General features: G+C 35.6%; 1 protein-coding gene and 1 long non-coding RNA gene across 2 annotated transcripts; both read right to left on the bottom strand.

Annotated features, from left to right (window-relative positions):
• Positions 1–13,107: 13,107 nt before the first annotated feature.
• On the bottom strand, positions 13,108–13,455 carry LOC139432117 (uncharacterized). The gene has a single exon (XM_071200460.1). It carries the CDS (start codon positions 13,453–13,455, stop codon positions 13,108–13,110), a length of 348 nt encoding a protein of 115 aa, XP_071056561.1.
• Positions 13,456–14,939: 1,484 nt separating this feature from the next.
• LOC139431714 (uncharacterized) lies at positions 14,940–16,002 on the bottom strand. Its single transcript, XR_011641787.1, has 2 exons — positions 15,593–16,002; positions 14,940–15,531 (listed from the first exon to the last, which is right to left on the bottom strand). It is a non-coding gene; the product is annotated as an uncharacterized lncRNA (long non-coding RNA).
• Positions 16,003–19,375: the final 3,373 nt, after the last annotated feature.

Raw genomic sequence — 19,375 nt, 5'->3', positions numbered from 1 at the left:
GATTTAATTTCTTTTTATTTTAATCATCTTTTTTAATTCAAAAATTATTAAATTATTATATTGAAATAGTAGATGCATTTGGAAAGGGCAAATGTTTTTGATTAGTTATACTCTGTTTTTAAACCAGGAAGAGTATTTTAAATTTGTTACCAGATTGACCTTGCACGTGATTGGTTGAATGCGAGGAAGTTCACAGGCAATTTTTGATTTTGAATTTGAAGGTTAGGTTATTGATAATTCGACAGTTTCGTGTCATTGTTGTAATAGTATATTAAAAAACAAGTTTCGTAAGACACGTTTGAAATGCACGAATTTAAGTTGAAAAACGAGTGGCGAAGCCACGAGTTTTTTAATGAATGAGTGCTTTAAGTCTTATGAAACGTGTTTTTTATGCTATTTTTTGTAATTCGCGTTTTTATCCTTTTTTTTTCTCAAAAATATAAATTTTGACAATGTAGGAAAATAGGTATGTAGCAGTTGGTAACACCGTAACACTTGAAAATAGAAACTTTGAATTGACAATTAGAAACTGTCAAAACACAAAATGTATTCACCTGACAAAAATGTTTCATGTACACCTTCCAAAATAAGAGAAATTGCTCAGAGTTCAATGTCCTCATCATTGTGGACCTTGTATTCGATGCTAATAACGTGTTTAAACATCTATAGACAAACATTGTCACATTAACAACTAGAAAAATTAATGACCCAATGTCACCAACTTAACTGGTTCCATAAAATGTTACTAAAATCTCATTACAGCATCCGATGCTGTAAGGAGTCTCATTACAGCACCCGTTTAAGTACTGTTATAGCTTTCATTACCGTCGTGAATTACAAAAATTTTGTTAAACCCTTTTGCGTCTTCAATTCAATTAAGTGAAATCTGTTCTTTTTAGAACAAGGTATGGATCGTGACCCTAAAGCCGTGTGTCCACTAGCAAGTCACTTGCGGAAGAACTTCTGCTAGTATTTGCTGAAGTGTTTCCACTCAAACCGAAACTTGCGGAAGTCTGCTTCCAGAAGTAGTTTGTAGAAGTTATCACGACGAACTTGCTGCAAGAAATTGCAGACGTGTTTCCACACAATGTGAGTACAGCTTGCAGTAGTTTGCTTTTTTTACGAATGACAGTATAAAAATGTCTTGTGGCAAAATAAGATTGGCAGCTGCCATCGCAGCATATTTAATTAAAAAGAAAGTGGGTGCTGCGGCGCGCGTAGATTTAAGTTTCCAAAATACATTACTTGAAGAATTGCGGACCGAAGACTCAATGCAGCTGAAATATTTCCTGAGAATGTCTAATGATGATTTTGAATACATTTTATCTTTAATTCAAACAAGTATTTAAAAGCAGGATACTAAAATGAGATTGGCTATACCTCCCAAAGACCGGCTTTTAGTTACTCTTCGATTTTTGGCAACAGGTAAGAAAAAAAACAAGAAAAATATTTTTTAAATCATTTTATTCATAAAAAACAAGAAAAATATTTTTAATTTATTTTGTTTTCATAAGTATTTCAAATTAAATGTAAATTATGAGTATATTTATTTTGTAGGCGATTCCTTTCATTCGCTTATGTATTTGTTTCGAATCCCTGTATGTACGATTGCAAGGATTGTGTTGAAATGTTGCGAGGCTCTGTACCAATGTCTGAACTCAAAATGTTTGAAGGTAAATATTAAAATATGTAATTTATATAAAACATTTTCCAAAAATACCTTGTGCGTTGTCCGAACATATAAAAAATTGGGTAGATGTATTGCAAGGCAGCATTATTGATGATTGACTGGAGCTTTCAAGCCCAGTTGTACCTGAACTAAGTAGTTGCGTATCCGAGTTGTCTTCATCGTCTTCGTCCGTCACTTTTAGAATAGCCTGCTGAATTAATCTTTTAAGTTTACGCTTGGTCCCAGATTTTCTCAAACCTCGAAGTTCTGAGGCGACAAAGTCACCAAATATTTGGTATTCATCAGACGGTTTTTGCATTATTTGCAGAGCATTTTCCAATACGACGTCATGTTCGTCTTTTTGTGAATTGGTTTTTTTTTGTCGTTTCCGTGGTACTAATTGGACTTTTTCGGACTGATCGGTGATGTTTTCATCGTTGTCTAATGTAATTGAAAGATCCTTAAAGAAATTAAGAACACAAAAGCATTTGTAATTGAAAGCTCCTAAAAACAAATTAAGAACAAAAAAGAATTTATTAGGAATTAAACTGCTTTTTTTTAGGTTCCATCAACGGAAGAAGATTGGCTTCAGTATTCCAACGGATTTCACAACAAATGGAATTTTCCTAATTGCCTAGCTGCTATGGACGGGAAACATGTGGTGATACAGGCACCAAAGAAAGAAGGCAGTGTTTACTTCAATTATAAAGGCACACATAGCATTGTACTGTTGGCGTTGATTGGACCTAATTATGAGATAATTTACTTTGATGTGGGGTGTGGTAGAAGAAGAATGGTAGAATTTCGGACGGGGGAGTATATAACAATTATGAATTATCGAAATGCCTTCAACAAAATACATTGCATTTGCCATCTCCACGATCACTTCCTGGTAGAACAATTCCATACGTTATTGTTGCAGATGACGCATTTGCTCTTAAGAAGTATATTATGAAGCCATTCTCTTTCAAGAGCCAGCCAGTGCAAAATCGTGTTTTCAATTATCGGCTTTCTAGGGCCAGAAATGTGGTTGAAAATTTTTTTGGACAAATTGCAGCCCGTTTTCGAATTTTACGTAAGCCCATTCATTTAAGTCCACAAAAAACAAGAAAAATTGTTAAGGCCATTTGCGCTCTGCATAACTGTCTGTTAAGTCGCAATTCTCAATATGCGTCGTCTATGACATTTAATTCTCCTGTATCCGATAATCAAGGAGAGTGCCGTACAGAAGGGATACCAGAAAGAAACACGTTACCACTTGAACCACATAATTCACCCAGTCAAGCACAAGAACCGAAATATGATCGTAACGAATTTGCTGAATACTTTATTTCACCAGAAGGAGAAGTGGAGTGGCAATATAGGCATATATAATAAGTATGTACAAGTGAATATGTAATATAATGGAATTGTCACAAACTAGCTCTCGAGAACTTCTCGTTTCCCGTAGTGGGTTTCCTAGCTAGGTCCACGGAGCGGCTCGCGTACCCAACTGTCCACGCACTACCGTTTTCTCGATAGCTAGCAATGACTGAGTTAGGGTTTGGCACACTGCATTCGTTCACTTGAAAGCAAACGGCAGTAATTTGAAATTAAGAATAAAAATAGATTGAAAGAAAACGAAATTTCACTGCTAAAGAATAAGTTTGCTTTATTTTTGAACAAGAACGTATTATATTATATATAAAAAAAAAACAACTGACAAAGGTTTTAAAAAGTAAAAATTACATGACATAAGCTATTCAACAACATCATTACGAAATTTGCCGAGGTGGTTAGCAGGTTCAATGAGAAATCGGAAGTTTAAGATTTTAATAACGCTTACCCGTTTGTTAAAGTAAAATATTCATCGAAGAAAGAGAATCCAATTCAACGAATTTTATAACTAAATTGCTATAAGTTCAAATCGCACGACTCGAATTTAAAAACACAACAAAAACTTTAATTTCCCGGTTTCGCCCGATGCTTTTCTGTTCCAATCCCGTAACCGACTCCCGATTTTTTCTTCATTTCTTCCCTGCTCCATCTACTCTAACTGCCACCTCGGCACATTCCTGCCAGAACCGCCTACGTAGTATTTAGTCTGGACCCTCGGTTCTCAAGACGCAACTTCGTAATTAAATTACAAAGTTCTGCCTGTATTGCGTTTTATTATTTTTTTTAATCGCTTTCGAATCCCAAAATGCGGTTTGTTACATCCCTCCCACCTTTTTAAAAGAAGGCTCCCCTAAGAGCCTTATTTATGATACCAAAATGAACAATACAAACCGCATTCTAGTATTTCCGATATCTACTTGAAATCTTAAGAATCAACAATCTCAATCGTTACAAAAAGTCTACATCTAAACACTTCTCAGTAACATAGAGTCCAATTTTCACATAATTTTAATTACGAAAACACATTTTTAATGATATTCTTTTGAAACAAAAAGTCAATTTTTTTTTTTTTTTTTTTTTTCATATGCATTTTAGTCACTTTCTTAAGAGTCTTTCACCGATTTTAAACTTAATTTATTAAAAATTATTTTAAAAGTTGTAACATAGTCCTTCACACCAAAACGTTTAAGAACTACCACGCACGCACAGTCAAGTAGTTGAAGTAGAGAAGCTGTCATCACATCTCGGGGCGACCTGACGGGTGCTACTACATTTGTTCGGTGGAAAATAAACATGTTCTCAGCTGGCTCCATTTATGTGTCGACGATAAGACATTGTTGATTTATTTAGAATGTTTTTTTTTTTTTTTTTTTTTATTTAATGATTATTTACAAATGATAGGAATCGTATATTTCAGGATTTTTTTGAATGAAGGACAATTTCGGAGTAAGTATTCTTGGTTTAATAGGATCTGTAACAGACGAAGTTTTCTGAATCTTGGTTACCATTTATTTCCGCATCCAACTTGGAGAGGTCGGTACCTCAGAATATATATTTGAAACCATCACTTCAGGGCTTGTGGAATTGGTTGCCTCAGGAACTATGTTAGTCGGAGTTTCTGGCGAAGCAAGATCCTCACCCCTTCTCTGATTAAAAAGCCACATCGTAAAATTTTTCCACAACTGGCCAAGATGACGATACCTCATCCCAAGGTTTTAAATATTGCGTAGCCATTCAATATCACGCTAGCGAGTCCCTTTACGAAACACAATAAAACAATCACTCGTGCGATAACGTGCTCTTAGCAAATTTACGCAACTCTTCCGCATGAAATAGTTGAATCCAGTCCTTATTTTTCTGTCTTCTTTCCCTGGATTTTTCTAATAATGACATTGTTTATAGCTGATCGTTCCAAGCCGACTTGTACTAGTTCTTGTGCTTGTCTGACGTCTTCGTTGTTATAAATTTCGGCCACTCCCAAATTCATAATGGTACTAAATTTTGATTTCTGAATCTTCATAAGGTAGAAGTCCATCAGGTGGTGTCTGGGATACCTGCAGTGGAGTTAAGGCTACCCAGGGCTTTTCAATCTGATACATTGGTGAACTAATGAGGTTGCGGTCAACCTGGTCTGCATAGTCCAGGAGTACATGTGTCATTGGCGACTCAAAATAGGACCGGTTATCCGTATCAGAGACAGGAAGTTCATGGTAACAAGTATACGTTTTTCTTACTTGCACTCTCTTTGGTACACATTTCAATATGTACAGGACTTCTCCGATTGCACGGCCGACATAACTCGTTTCATTCTTAGCGAGCAAACTAACGGTGGTTGGTGATAACGGGGCCAATAATAAGCGATTTTTATGTGTTTCTATATACGATTTGTCGGTGAATCCGGGCTCTTTGGACTATTTGCACTTGTAACATGTTTTCTACATAATTGGACCTTATTTGTGAACAATCTCCAACTTTTTTTTTTTTTAGCGATATGAGACTAATATTAACACTACGGGCGCTACAATCGTATGCGATAATAAATTGTTAATCCTATATTTATGTAGGCTCCAATCGCCAATAAAGTAGTTAAGAGCGCTGAAACAAACAAAAACAAAAATCCGATTTTCCGGTGTTTAGTAATCAACAACAAAATAGACAATAATAAAAGCTATTAATTATATATTTTTCTTATTATTTAAAAAAAAAAATAAATAAATTTATTTTCTTTTTAATTTTAGTATTTAACTTATTAATTTACTTATTTTAATATTAATATTTTTATTTATTTATTAGTTATTTATTTATTTTTTTCTTTTTTTTTTTACCTGTATACCTTATACTTTACCTATACCTAGCTGGAAGTTTTATGGCTCTCCTCTCCCGTCGTATTGCCAACGGTTCTTCAAGGGGTTCATCTATTAATTCTGGTGCCTTAATAATAATGCTATCGTCCTCACGTTCTCTTTCTATTTCTGAAGGGTTTTCAGAAGGTTCAGCTATTGACTCCAACAACTCCTTACTCATACATTCATTTTTCCCTTCCAGATTTTCTGCTGTACTAGTATCATTACTCTCTTCTAGAATTAATCGTCTCGGACATATATTAATTTTTGGGCAGGGGGTCTCATTTAGTAAATCTGTTACTCCTGTATTTTTTCGAAAAGTCAGATCCGGTGTATGTAAACTGATTATCGGCATATGTGGCTCAACATACCGGTCTTCGTTTATTTCTTCGAGGTGTACATTCGAATCTAGGCTTTTACACTCTTTCGCAGTTGATTCTTTATTAGTTCGAAATGATTTCAATCTATTACTATGTACAATAGATTTTAGCTTTCCGTTTACTGATGTAATTTCGTAGTTCTCTGGTCCTTTAATTTTTGTAATCATGTACGGTCCTATCCAAGGTTGGGCTAATTTTCTATTTAGACCTGGTTTTATAGATGTGTCTTTTAAGAGTACCAACTCTCCTACGTAAAAATCTCTGTGCTTACTTCTTTTATTATAATACTCAGCCTGTCTTCGAGCGGCAAGCTGCAAACTTTCAAAAACCGTCTCATACACGTGGTTCATTCGCGCTGCCAATTCCGTCACATAGTTCTCATCACAGTCGTACTTACACCTGGAGGGTCGGAGAAAAACATCCACTGGTAATTCCATTTCCCTGCCGTATAACAAAAAGTGGGGGGTATAGCCCGTACTGCTATGCACCGTTGATCTGTACGCCAGAAGAACATAGGGTAACCATTCATCCCAGGTTCTTTGGTCCTTTTTAACATAGTGAGATAGTACGTCTTTGATCACCCGATGACTTCTCTCGATAAGACCATTGCACTCGGGATGATACGGTGTGGTTTGTATTTTGTCGATATTTAATAGCTTACAAATTTCCTTCATGAGTGACGACACAAAATTTGTACCCTGATCGGTGAGCAACTGCAGAGGAGTACCGTGGCGACTTACTATTTGCGTTACAAAAGCTCGAGCCACAGTATCAGCCTTCTGATCAGGTAAGGCTACTGCCTCTAAATATTTGGTGAAATAGTCCTGGAACGTAAGTATATACTTGTTTCCTTTGTATGTTGTTGGTAACGGACCCACTATGTCCATTGAACTTCTTTCGAATGGCTTTCGAACAGTTGTAAATTTTTGCAAGGGTGCTCTAGACATATGGGGGGAAGTTTTACGTCTATTGCATGACTCACAATTCGAACAATACTTTTTAACATCACGTGTCATAGACGGCCAAAATACCCTATCCTTAAGTAAAGCTAATGTTTTCGCTTGACCGCCATGACCTGCAAATGGTAAATCGTGGTAATCATGCAAAGCCTTCTGCACAAATGATTTCGGCAACACTAGTACTTCTTTTCCTAACTCATCAGTTTTAAATAAGAGCTTATCATTATCTATGAAATAACTATCCCTAAGATCTTTGTTTGATGAAAGAGAATCCCGTATTTCAATGCAAAACTCGTCCTTATCTTGTTCTTTCAAAATAACATTTTTATCCCAAACTGGCGTTGCTATATTTTCCTGTATTTTACATAGTGTTTTGTTTTTAACAAAAGGTAATTTATATACCATTATCATGGTATTCGTTCCCTCAAAACATTCTCTTAATTCTTCTTTAACTAGGCTCCACTTTAGTTTATCGAGACCACATCCTATTCTGGGTATTGCCAAATATCTCTCCCCAGATTTATTCATTTCCTCCCGTAACGTTTCTAGACACTGTCTCAACATGTGGTACGTTGGTTTATGGTAGTATTCGTCCTTTGTAATTAAATGGTATATTTTTCGTTTCTCCGCTATTTGCGGTACTATGTCACCAACTCCTTTCTCCTCGGATCTTAATTTTTCAACGGAGCCAAATCGCTTTTTAAATTCCTTTGCAATACCAGCTCCCATCGCAAAATCAGCCGAAACGCAATGAGCTAATACCCAACCTTGGGGAGCATCAAACAAATTTCCCTCTACTTCATTAATGCATAACTTATCTTTCTCATCCTTTCGGATTAGGGAAACTATACTGTTTCGGCTGAGAGCATCCACGTTTCCATGCTTTCGGCCCGGTCTGTGGATAATCTCGAAGTCATACTCCATTAGCATTAAAGCCCATCGTGCTAGTCTCGAGCTCGGGTCTTTGATATTCATCAACCATTTCAATGGTCTGTGGTCTGTTATGATAGTGAAACGGCGTCCATATAAGTAGCACCGAAATTGCTTTATCCCAAATATGACAGCAAGACACTCTTTTTCGGTAGTCGAATAGTTTAGCTCAGCCTTCTTTAGTCCTCTACTAGCGAAAGCCACAGGGCGTTCATTTCCCTCTCTCACCTGACTAAGTATAGCACCTAATCCTGTGTTACTCGCGTCTGTAGCCAAGATGAAAGGCTCATTGAAATCTGGGAAAATTAATACCGATTCTGATGTTATCGCGGCCTTTAAGCTTTCCACCGCTTCCAATTGCTCTTTTTCGAATTTAAACGCGACATCTTTGCGCGTTAACTTCGTAATTGGGGCCGCTAATCGGGTAAAGTCCGGTATAAATTTCCTATACCATCCCACCAGCCCCAAAAATTCTCTACAATTCCTAACGTTTTTTGGAACGGGGAAATTCTGTATCGAATTGATTTTTCCCGGATCCGGTTGAACGCCTTGGGCAGATATTATGTGACCAAGATAAGACACCTTTGGGACCGCGATCTGGCTTTTCTCCATCTTAAGTTTTAGTCCTGCATCTCGGATTCTATCAAAAATAGTTTGTAGTTTGTTCAAATGATCGTCGACACCCGTTCCATTGAAAATTATTATATCATCTAAATAGACGAGGCAATGAGTACCTAATAATCCCGAAAATGTAAAATTCATGAAGCGCTGAAACGTCGCGGGGGCATTTACTAGCCCAAACATCATTCGGTTGCTCTCATAGTGCCCGAACGGCGTGGAGAAAGCTGTTTTTTCTCGGTCATTCTTCTCCACTTCTATTTGATGGTACGCCGACGCTACATCAAACACGCTAAACAGATTAGTCTTCCCTAACACATCTACTGTCTCTTGCAGATTCGGCAACGGGTACACATCTTTCTTAGTTACCGCGTTGAGTCCTCGGTAATCTATACATACTCGGGGTTTTATCGATCCGTCTGACATCTGCCGGTTAACGATTACAACCGGCGCCGACCAGGGTGAATGAGATGGTTTAATAATATTTTTCTTTAACAGCTTATCTATTTCTTCCTGCAAGAACTCTCGTTGATGAACTGGTACTCTATATGGACGTTTACTAATTGGTGGTACATTCTCAGTAATAATTTGATGTTTGACCTTGTGAGTTTTCGTAAAACTTTCGTCACCATTGTCGAAAATATCTCGATAATCTAGTAACAATTTTTCAACTTTCTCTTTGTCTGTTTCTGATAGGTGGACCAATGAGATCGATTCCAAAAATGTTGATGTCTCTTCGTTTTCTCTTATCATTGCAACCATCTCGCTTTTTACTTCTGGATTAACCTTCTTATTCGGTATTATACAACTATACGCTCTAGCTATCTCTGTATGCTTTGGAATCGTTATTGATTCTTCTCCTATGTTTGCAACCAATACTCGTGGTTTTTCCCCTCTTGGAACAGCACATCTTCCTATTAATATATTTGGATGAAAGGGCGTTTTACTTGATTCAATTACAATGTCGTTCTTTTTATTATTATTACGCACGTCAACCGCTAACACCTTCTCTGTAAACGGTTCAACGATATCTTCTTCAACGGTGATAACAGGATTACATTGACAGTTTTTATCATTGTTTATTTCGTTTTCTTCCGTATCTTTCATATCAGTTTCATCCTTAATTTCTTCTTCATTTTCGCATTCCCTTAACTCATTATTTTCTGCAACAATTCGTGACTTCTGCGTCACTAATCCACTACTTCCGCTGGGGTCTTCTTGACTTTCGCCTTCTCGGCTCTCCCTTTGACTTTCTTTAGTCTTTAATTTCTCTGTTTTTTTTTCTTCTTCTTCTATTCTTCTATCGTGACAATCCCTGTCCACATTTACATCGATCATTCGGCGATACCCGGTTTCATAGTCATCGTTGCTATCTGAACTTAACTCCCCAAACTCTTCTACCAAAACATTTACCTCGAGTGGCATAAACCTCGTTCGTTGATTCGTCTCCTCGGTTACGTACTTTTCTTCGACTTCACGTTTCTTTATTAGATACTCCGTCCTCGTTACTTGCGGTTCGATTAAATTTATTTCCGTTGATAATTCTGATACATAATCATTCGCGAGTTCCAAATTATCTACCTGACCTACACCTAAACCTGATGTGGTGGATTCTCTACATTCAAGGGAATCTGTAGACACAATACGCTGCGACCCCAAATTGACGTTCATGATACTTGAAAATCTAACATCGATACCTCCTACATTTAGGCTACCTTTACTAAAATCAATAATTACATTGTGAAATTCCATAAAATCGCGTCCCAATACTCCATCTGTGGTTAAAGGCAAATTGTCCAAACATACATAGCACGAGAAATCTCCTAAATTCGATTCATTCCCCAATGAAAAATTTAACTCAGTCGTACCTAGCATGTCAATTCCGTGTCCCGTTATTCCCGAAATACTAAAATCTCCCGACATAGGTTTAATTGCTTCCGAAATTACACAAGAATGTTTAATTATCGTAACAGGAGAACCGGTGTCTACTAACATCGTTATTGGTTTGTTTTTATTGAACAATTTAATAGAAAAAGGTGTTTCAAAAATGAGTCTCATATGCGGTATAATCTTATTTACAGTTGGGTCATAATTTTCGACAGACTTTATTGACCTATCGTAACCCTTTAATTCGAGTCTCCTGCGGTTCGGGTATTCACCGCAGGACGATATGCGTTTAAAGAGTTCGTCTCATTGTACCTGTTATTTGCGGGAATTTGCGGTGATCTAGTAACCTGCGGGGGCGATTGTCGGCCCGTATAATTGTTATCGTTTACATTACGTCGCGGTTCGTTTTGATAATCTCGCTGTTGGTAATAAAAATTTCTTCGGTCGCGGTTGTTTACCTTATCGGATGAATGACCCTCTTGAAAACTAACACGGCGTGGGAGGTCACGCCTTTGGTCGTAGTTCGGTTGCATTTTATTTGAAGGTAACCTACATTGTTTACTAATATGACCGGGTTTCCCGCAATTATAACAATTAAACACGGTTGTCTGTGCATTACAAAATTTCGCAAAATGACCTGACTTTCCGCATCTGTAACATAATCTAGTAGTCGTATCCACCGCTCCTATATTAATTCGATTTGGACGATTTCGGTTTGTAGCCTGATTTAATTCTTCAAATGATGCGATCTCTTCCGCTTTATCTAGAGTTAAATCCGTTTCACGCATAAGTAACGTTCCTACCATTTGGCTTAATTCACGTTTCATTCCCACTTTAAATTGACTTAGTGCTAATTCATTAATTTTTATAATAACTCCCGGTAATTCTGCTGCTGTTACTTTCGCTTTGTCCTCCTCGATAATCTCATTCGCGATAGACTTTATACTGGTTACGTAAGACGACACGGATTCATCGTGTTTTTGGAACGCGCGCATTAATTTCCCTAGTGCTTCTCCCGGTAATTTTCGCGGGGTAAACTTTTTAATTAATTTTTCCCGTAATTCTACATATGTGACCTGATTACTCTGTAAGTTTGTTTCCGCCTTATAAAATTTATAAGCCTCTCCACTCAATCGATACCTAACAATATGAAGCATTTGTGTTTCATTCCAATTATCTAAGATCGCACGTTGCTCTAACCTTTCAAAATACAGTTTAACATTTTCTCGACCTGAAAAAGATTCTACCGTTCCTGCTAACATTCCTAAAGAAATCGGTGTAACCATCATTGGTGTTGTTAGAATAGAACCTTCAGCTTCGCCCGGAATTTCTGCTACGTTATCATCGGCGTTCATAGTGATTAAGATTTTTATTATTTTTAATGATAGTCACAAAATATTCACCTACTAACCCCTGCACGACAAAATTTATTACTTTATACGTACAAACAAAAGAATGATTGACAAAACATTAAAGAAAATTAACTCGAAATCTTTAAATTTTGAAACAGGAAATAGTAACAAAAACAAAATAAAAAAATAACAATTAGATTTTATTTCTACTTTTACATCAAATTGTGCCAACCCCACACCTGACACCAGTTTGTCACAAACTAGCTCTCGAGAACTTCTCGTTTCCCGTAGTGGGTTTCCTAGCTAGGTCCACGGAGCGGCTCGCGTACCCAACTGTCCACGCACTACCGTTTTCTCGATAGCTAGCAATGACTGAGTTAGGGTTTGGCACACTGCATTCGTTCACTTGAAAGCAAACGGCAGTAATTTGAAATTAAGAATAAAAATAGATTGAAAGAAAACGAAATTTCACTGCTAAAGAATAAGTTTGCTTTATTTTTGAACAAGAACGTATTATATTATATATAAAAAAAAAACAACTGACAAAGGTTTTAAAAAGTAAAAATTACATGACATAAGCTATTCAACAACATCATTACGAAATTTGCCGAGGTGGTTAGCAGGTTCAATGAGAAATCGGAAGTTTAAGATTTTAATAACGCTTACCCGTTTGTTAAAGTAAAATATTCATCGAAGAAAGAGAATCCAATTCAACGAATTTTATAACTAAATTGCTATAAGTTCAAATCGCACGACTCGAATTTAAAAACACAACAAAAACTTTAATTTCCCGGTTTCGCCCGATGCTTTTCTGTTCCAATCCCGTAACCGACTCCCGATTTTTTCTTCATTTCTTCCCTGCTCCATCTACTCTAACTGCCACCTCGGCACATTCCTGCCAGAACCGCCTACGTAGTATTTAGTCTGGACCCTCGGTTCTCAAGACGCAACTTCGTAATTAAATTACAAAGTTCTGCCTGTATTGCGTTTTATTATTTTTTTTAATCGCTTTCGAATCCCAAAATGCGGTTTGTTACAGAATATATAATGAAATAAAAATTAAAACGATTATATATGTGTATTTTCTTATTCTTACCAAATTATCCTCAGTTTCTTTGGGTCATGAGATAACGTCATGTATTTCATGTCATTATAAAACTCCCATTTGCTAACATATACATCATCAGCACTTTGGCCACTTTTTTTTTTCTTTTCTTTGTTTACTTCTTGACCAAACTGCGTTCGGAGGTTGTGCAATTTCCTTTTGACCTCTTCTTCGGGTGCGTCTATATCATTGACTATTGCCTTTAAAGCATTTTGTTTTTTAATTTTATTCTTATAGACTTTTGAGGACGTGTCCCATAATTCAGGATAACTTTCTTGTTTTTCAATTACCAAATGTGTTTTTTCACTACTCCAAACGAATTTATTTTTGTCCATTTTTATAAATTTTGAAAAGAACTCAAAAAAAAAACAAAACAGAAGAGAATACCACAAACCGTTTACTCACGTATACCCGACTTCTTCTGCAAGTCTTCAAAACACTTGTAATTCACAGCAAGTCGTTCAAGTTACTTCCAGCAAGCAACAAACACGTGTTTCCACATAATTGCTGCAAGTAACTTCTGCAAGCCGTGACTTCTGGAAGTCGACTTCTAATACGTGTTTACACGACAAAAACTTCTGGAAGTCACTTCTGGAAGCAACTTCCGCAAGAAAACTTGGTAGTGGACACACGGCTTAATAGTCGGTCACAACAAGCAAAGCTACGTACAGGGTGTTCATTTCAAAACTTTCCACCTCAATTTCTGTAAATCCGGAAGTTTAAAAAGAAAATCGCTGAAATAGGTAAAGAAACCAAGGGGGACAACTGTTTATGCAAAAATTGACTCACTCACTTCAACCCCCCGCCGCCAGAAACCAACCCCTTAAAAATCTTAAATGGAAAGGGGTGTCAAGTGATACCTCATTTTAAAGGTCTTTTAAGGTACTACATGTTAGTATTTATTTTTTTTAAATTGATCGATTCGTTTTCGAAATTTTTGCGAAAATCTTTGTTTTGTATTTCCCGCTTTAATTAATATTAAAAACTTTAATCACCTTCTTAAAAGCAAGAATAAGTAATCTTTTATTATTAATTTATAAAATTAAATTACCATGTTCGTTTTTACAACGACCATTAAACCTTTATTATTTCGGAGCAATCCGAAATCTTTGATATTTAGGTTATTTTGACAATGATATACCTACGTTGGCTAGCTTGCCTGGCGTCTGTCAGAGATATATAGAAAAAACGATTTCTGTTTCATTTTTCTTTTCTTTTAGGTTTATTTGGTTATTACTTAAACAACTTTTAACTGCTTGAAACGTTCTATTTTATTTTCAGTTATTTAATTATGTACAAAAACTTTTTGCAGAGAAAATCAACTTCATAATTGTTCAGTGTTGTCCGTTATTAGCTAAACAATGGTACAACCGTTGTTCAAAACTACGGCGCACATTTTCAAAAACTTCCCTTTGAATTCCACGGCAAGCTGCAGTAATTCTCTGACGAAGTTCTTCTAAATTTTGAGGTTGAGGGGTAAATACAACAGACTTTAAATGACCCCATAAAAAAAAGTCTAATGACGTCAAATCTGGTGATCTGGCTGGCCATTCTATAGGACCTCTTCGTCCTATCCATCTGTTTGGAAACGTATTATCTAACCATTGTCGTACTGGGAGAACAATATTATAATTATTAGTTATTAATAGTATAATTATCAATTAAACTAAATTTTATTGAAAGTATTTTACATTAAACCTGTTTGAAAATTACTCTTGAGTCGAATGGCCAAAAAAAGGAAAAAAAGAGACGACATTTTTCTCTTTCTATAAACGAGTTATAGGCAGGCTCACAGTGCGAGAAAAGAATAAAATAAAAGTGCAATTCTACACATAAGTTTATTTGGTTATTACTTAAACAACTTTGTGTTTATCCACTTAACAAAGTTATTTAAATAAAACAGCAATAATGGTTTACAGTTTGCAGGAAAGGATTGAAATTGTATTAATGTATGAATCACAAAATGAATGTGCTCGACGAACTGCCGCAGTTTTTAATGAAAGGCATCCAGATAAGAACGTATCTCATACATACGTCCTGAATCTCATGAAGAAATTCACTCAGACTGGGTTCGTTGCCAACATAAAACATAATGAGTCGAGAGTTTTGAATGAAACCGCTCAACTGGAAGTGTTGGGTCATTTCGGTATCAACCCCAATACTTCATTGCGTCAGGTATCTCGTGCAACTGGTATATCCTTGAAACCTATTTGTAGTTATAACTTCGTAATGCTGTATCTCATAATTTTGATTTTCTAGAACAATAACTAGAACAACTAGAACAACCCAGAACAACAAAGAAAATTTGATTTTTCCAAAAATGGGGGGCTAGTCAAAATACCTGTTTTTTCGGTTTTCTCGCGGAGTTTTTATTTTTTCGATTTGCCGCTTTGGAACAATGTAGAACAACTCTAGAACAATCTAGAACAACAATAAAAAATTTAAAAACCAAAAAATGGGGGGCTAACTTACCGCACTCTAAAATGTTTGACTGATAAAAAGCATTTTACGTCTTTCTGATTTTTACAATGAACAGAATAGGGAAATTGCTAGTGGGTGTTAGGTACAAAAGCATTTTTTAAGATATTGTATTTTTCCATATCTGTTATTTGTTGTTTTTTAATGTAATAGCCGACATCTACGTCACCACTATATTGTGCCTGTCCGCTTGATTGCGATGTTCCTGGTGTCGAAATTGGATCTAGAGGATGGTTTGTAGTAGGATTTTCTTCATTTATGTCGTCCAACTTATTTTCGATATTCGGCAGCACAGAAATCGTATCAGGTGTAGATTGTAGTTTATTTACCAAGTCATCTTCAGTGTCGTCAGTTTCGGTTTTTTTTTTTGGTATTACAAACGTGTCTATTGTCTTCTGGAGGGTGCGTTTTGTTGTGGTACCACCCGTTTACGTAGTACTACTCACGTAGTATTTATCTTTATAATAATAGGAATATAATAAGTTTACAATATAATAATGTAGGTATCAAAAGTAATGATTCTGTAACTAAAAACCAAATAACCACCAGAGACATGTGTGAATAATAAATATATCAGGGGACGGAACCAGATGGGAACAACCCCTAATTCTCCTTGTCTCTGCGTATATCAAGAAACAGATGGAAACATACTTAGTTATACGATATTTTGCGTGGGAAGCACTGCTGTAAAAACAGAGTTCACTAGGAACAGGGGGGTTAAGCCGAAAAGGCACTTCACTAAGAGCAGTCGAAAAGTCAAGTCACATTAAGTTAGTCGCCTCTATTAGATCTAGTTGATCAGTTAGTTTTAGAACAAATTGTTACCGGTCGTCATCGTCGTCTCTTAAATAAAATTTAACTAAAATTAAGAACAGAAGAAAGTTGTTTAATTTAATAAATTGCCCTTCACAACGAAGAAATAAATATAGTCGTAAATATCGACGTTACATCGTAAGAATATACAACATCGGTGGCGGCGGTACACAACATTGGTGGCAGCGGTAAACTTTCGGTTTACTACCAACGACGTCCTGGGGGAAACAAGGAAAAGAAAGGAAGGTATTGAAGGAGCGCGGAGACGCATCAAGACCTCCTGGAGAAATCAGCACGGGAAACACCTGATATCGGACTGAAGGAGCGCCAGTACGCAGCAGACGTTTCATCAGAAGTGGACAGACGTTATTCAAGGATCTGCAGATACACGCATCCAGGTGGACCAAGGCCTAGACGTGGTGCAGAATTGATCATGTATATGTAAGTCACTTGCATTGTTTCTTGTGTGACACTACTTTTCCTTGCAAGTCCTTTAAGGGTTAGGTTTATTAGGTATTAGATTTAAAAAAAAAAAAAGAGAAGGAAATATAAAAAATAATAATAATAATAATTAAATTCAAGGGAAACTGCAAATAAATAAGTAGCATAAAAATTTTTTTTTTTTTTCAAATTATTTAATATAATTATATTTTAATAAATATGGCTCAACAACCAGATAATCGTAAAGATGCTATAGATGTTTCAAACCAAATCGAAGTATTCGATGGGTATGGTGACACAAATTCATTGAATTTTTTCTTAAAAAGTTGTGATGCTATGATGAACGTAGTAAAAGAAACAGAAAAAGATAATTTAGCAGAACTAATTTTTGCAACAAAATTAAAAGGGAAAGCACAAGAAGTGACCCAGTCTCAAGAATTTTTGAATTGGGACGACATAAAAGATTTTTTGTTAGAACAATTTACTGATAAACGACCCCCTACACATTTTTTAAACTTATTAATGAATATCAAACAAAATTACAAAGAAAACATTAAAGATTACGGAAAGCGCATTCAGAATTTATTTAACAAATATAAAGAAACTTGCATGTCAAATTATGGATCCGGTGAAGCAAAAGTACTAATCGACAATGTTAACAGCATATTAGTAACAAATTTTAGAAAAGGGTTGCACGACGAAAAGGTCCAATTACGAATAATAGCGGAAAATACAAAAGATTTAGATAGGGCAATTTCAATAGCAATAGAAATGGGGCTTGAGCAAAACGAAAATTACAAATTTAATCAAAATTCACGAAATATTAGTTTCATTCAAAAAAGTAATTTTCAAAATCAATTGAGTCAAAACCAAATATCATGTATGTTTTGTCACAGAACAAATCACTTAACATCACAGTGCAGACAACTTCAAAATTATGAACAAGGTCAAGTACAAAATAGTCACTCAAATTCATTTCATTTTTCCCCTCAACAAAAAAGTTATAATTTTAGATTTCAACACAACCGAGGCAATAATAGGTTCCATTCGTCAAATGGCTCCACAAACTATCAATTTTCAAATAACCCTAGACATTCACAACAAAATTATCCTAATCAGAGCTATCCAGACCAACGAAATTATTCGTTTCGATACAATAATCAGAATAATTCAAGACAGCAATTTTTTTCCAACAACCCAAATGATTCAAATACAAGGCATAATAATTATAATCAACAAAATTATTCTGGATATCATTATAACCAAGGGCAACCGAATAATTTTAGTAGAGAAAATAATCATTTCAGTCAACCCCAAGCAAACCAAAATTTTAATAATCCTTTTAGTGGTCAAATTCAAACAGTTCAACGGCAAAATCTGCCTACGTTGTCTCCTACAAGTCGTTCCGTACCGTTACCCTCTCAAGAAAATGTTTCGGGAAACGAGCATTAACCCATAATCGCGAACAGCCGAGTATGGTAGTTAACAATAGCTGTTCAACAAATAAGAATAATCCATTTTTGCATTCTCCAGATATACTGAAAACCATAAATAAAATCACCCCAAGTTCGTCCAAGTCAGTTTCACTTTCAAACGACCAAACACAATTAGATATAATCGAGATAGAATCCCCGAATTTTCAAAGTTCTTGTGTTCAACTTTTACTTGATACCGGAGCTGATGTCTCTCTTTTAAAAATAAGTAAGTTAGCATATGATTTTAAAATAAATAAAGACTCAGTTTTACAATTAAAAGGCATTAGTGAACAACCAATTTATACCTTGGGAATTTCTACTATCTCAATTAAGTTAAAAAATAAAATTTTAAATCATGAATTCCACATTATCCCTGATAACATTCCAATAAAAAACGATGGACTTTTAGGTCGTGATTTCCTTCAGAAACATAAAGCCAAGATAGATTACGAAAAAGAAATTGTATATTTTGACAACAACTATTTACCAATTTTACCCTCCAAAATAATTACGATTATTCCGGCAAGATGTGAAAAAATAATTTCCGCATTAACAAACATTTCTGATATCGAAGGAATAGTAAAGGCAAAGCAAATTTCTGAAGAACTTTACATAGGATCAACTTTAACTAAAGTAGAAAACAGAAGGTGTTTTGTTAGTATTCTGAACATCTCAAATAAACCCATAACAATTCCTACGCCGAGGGTTAACGTCGAACCCGTTAGTTCTAATGATTTCAATTTTATAGAAACAACTAATATTAATCATCTTGAGCGTTTAAATAAATTAAGAACTGCTCTGAAAATAGATCATTTGAATTCAGAAGAATCGGATACTTTGTTGGAGATTTGCGATAATTTTAGTGACATATTTTATGTAGAGGGCGATAAACTGTCCTGCACTAAAACAGTTACACATAGTATACCAACTGATCCTTCTAAGGGACCCATTAATATTAAACCTTATAGATTACCATTTAAACATCGAGAAGAAATAAAGGAACAAACTAATCAAATGTTACAAGACGGTATTATCTCACCTTCATGTA

Source organism: Onthophagus taurus, chromosome 11, assembly GCF_036711975.1.
Source record: "Onthophagus taurus isolate NC chromosome 11, IU_Otau_3.0, whole genome shotgun sequence".
Taxonomy (NCBI): domain Eukaryota; kingdom Metazoa; phylum Arthropoda; class Insecta; order Coleoptera; family Scarabaeidae; genus Onthophagus; species Onthophagus taurus.
The sequence above is the reverse complement of the archived record's forward strand: the minus strand, read 5'-3'. Positions and strand labels throughout refer to the sequence as shown.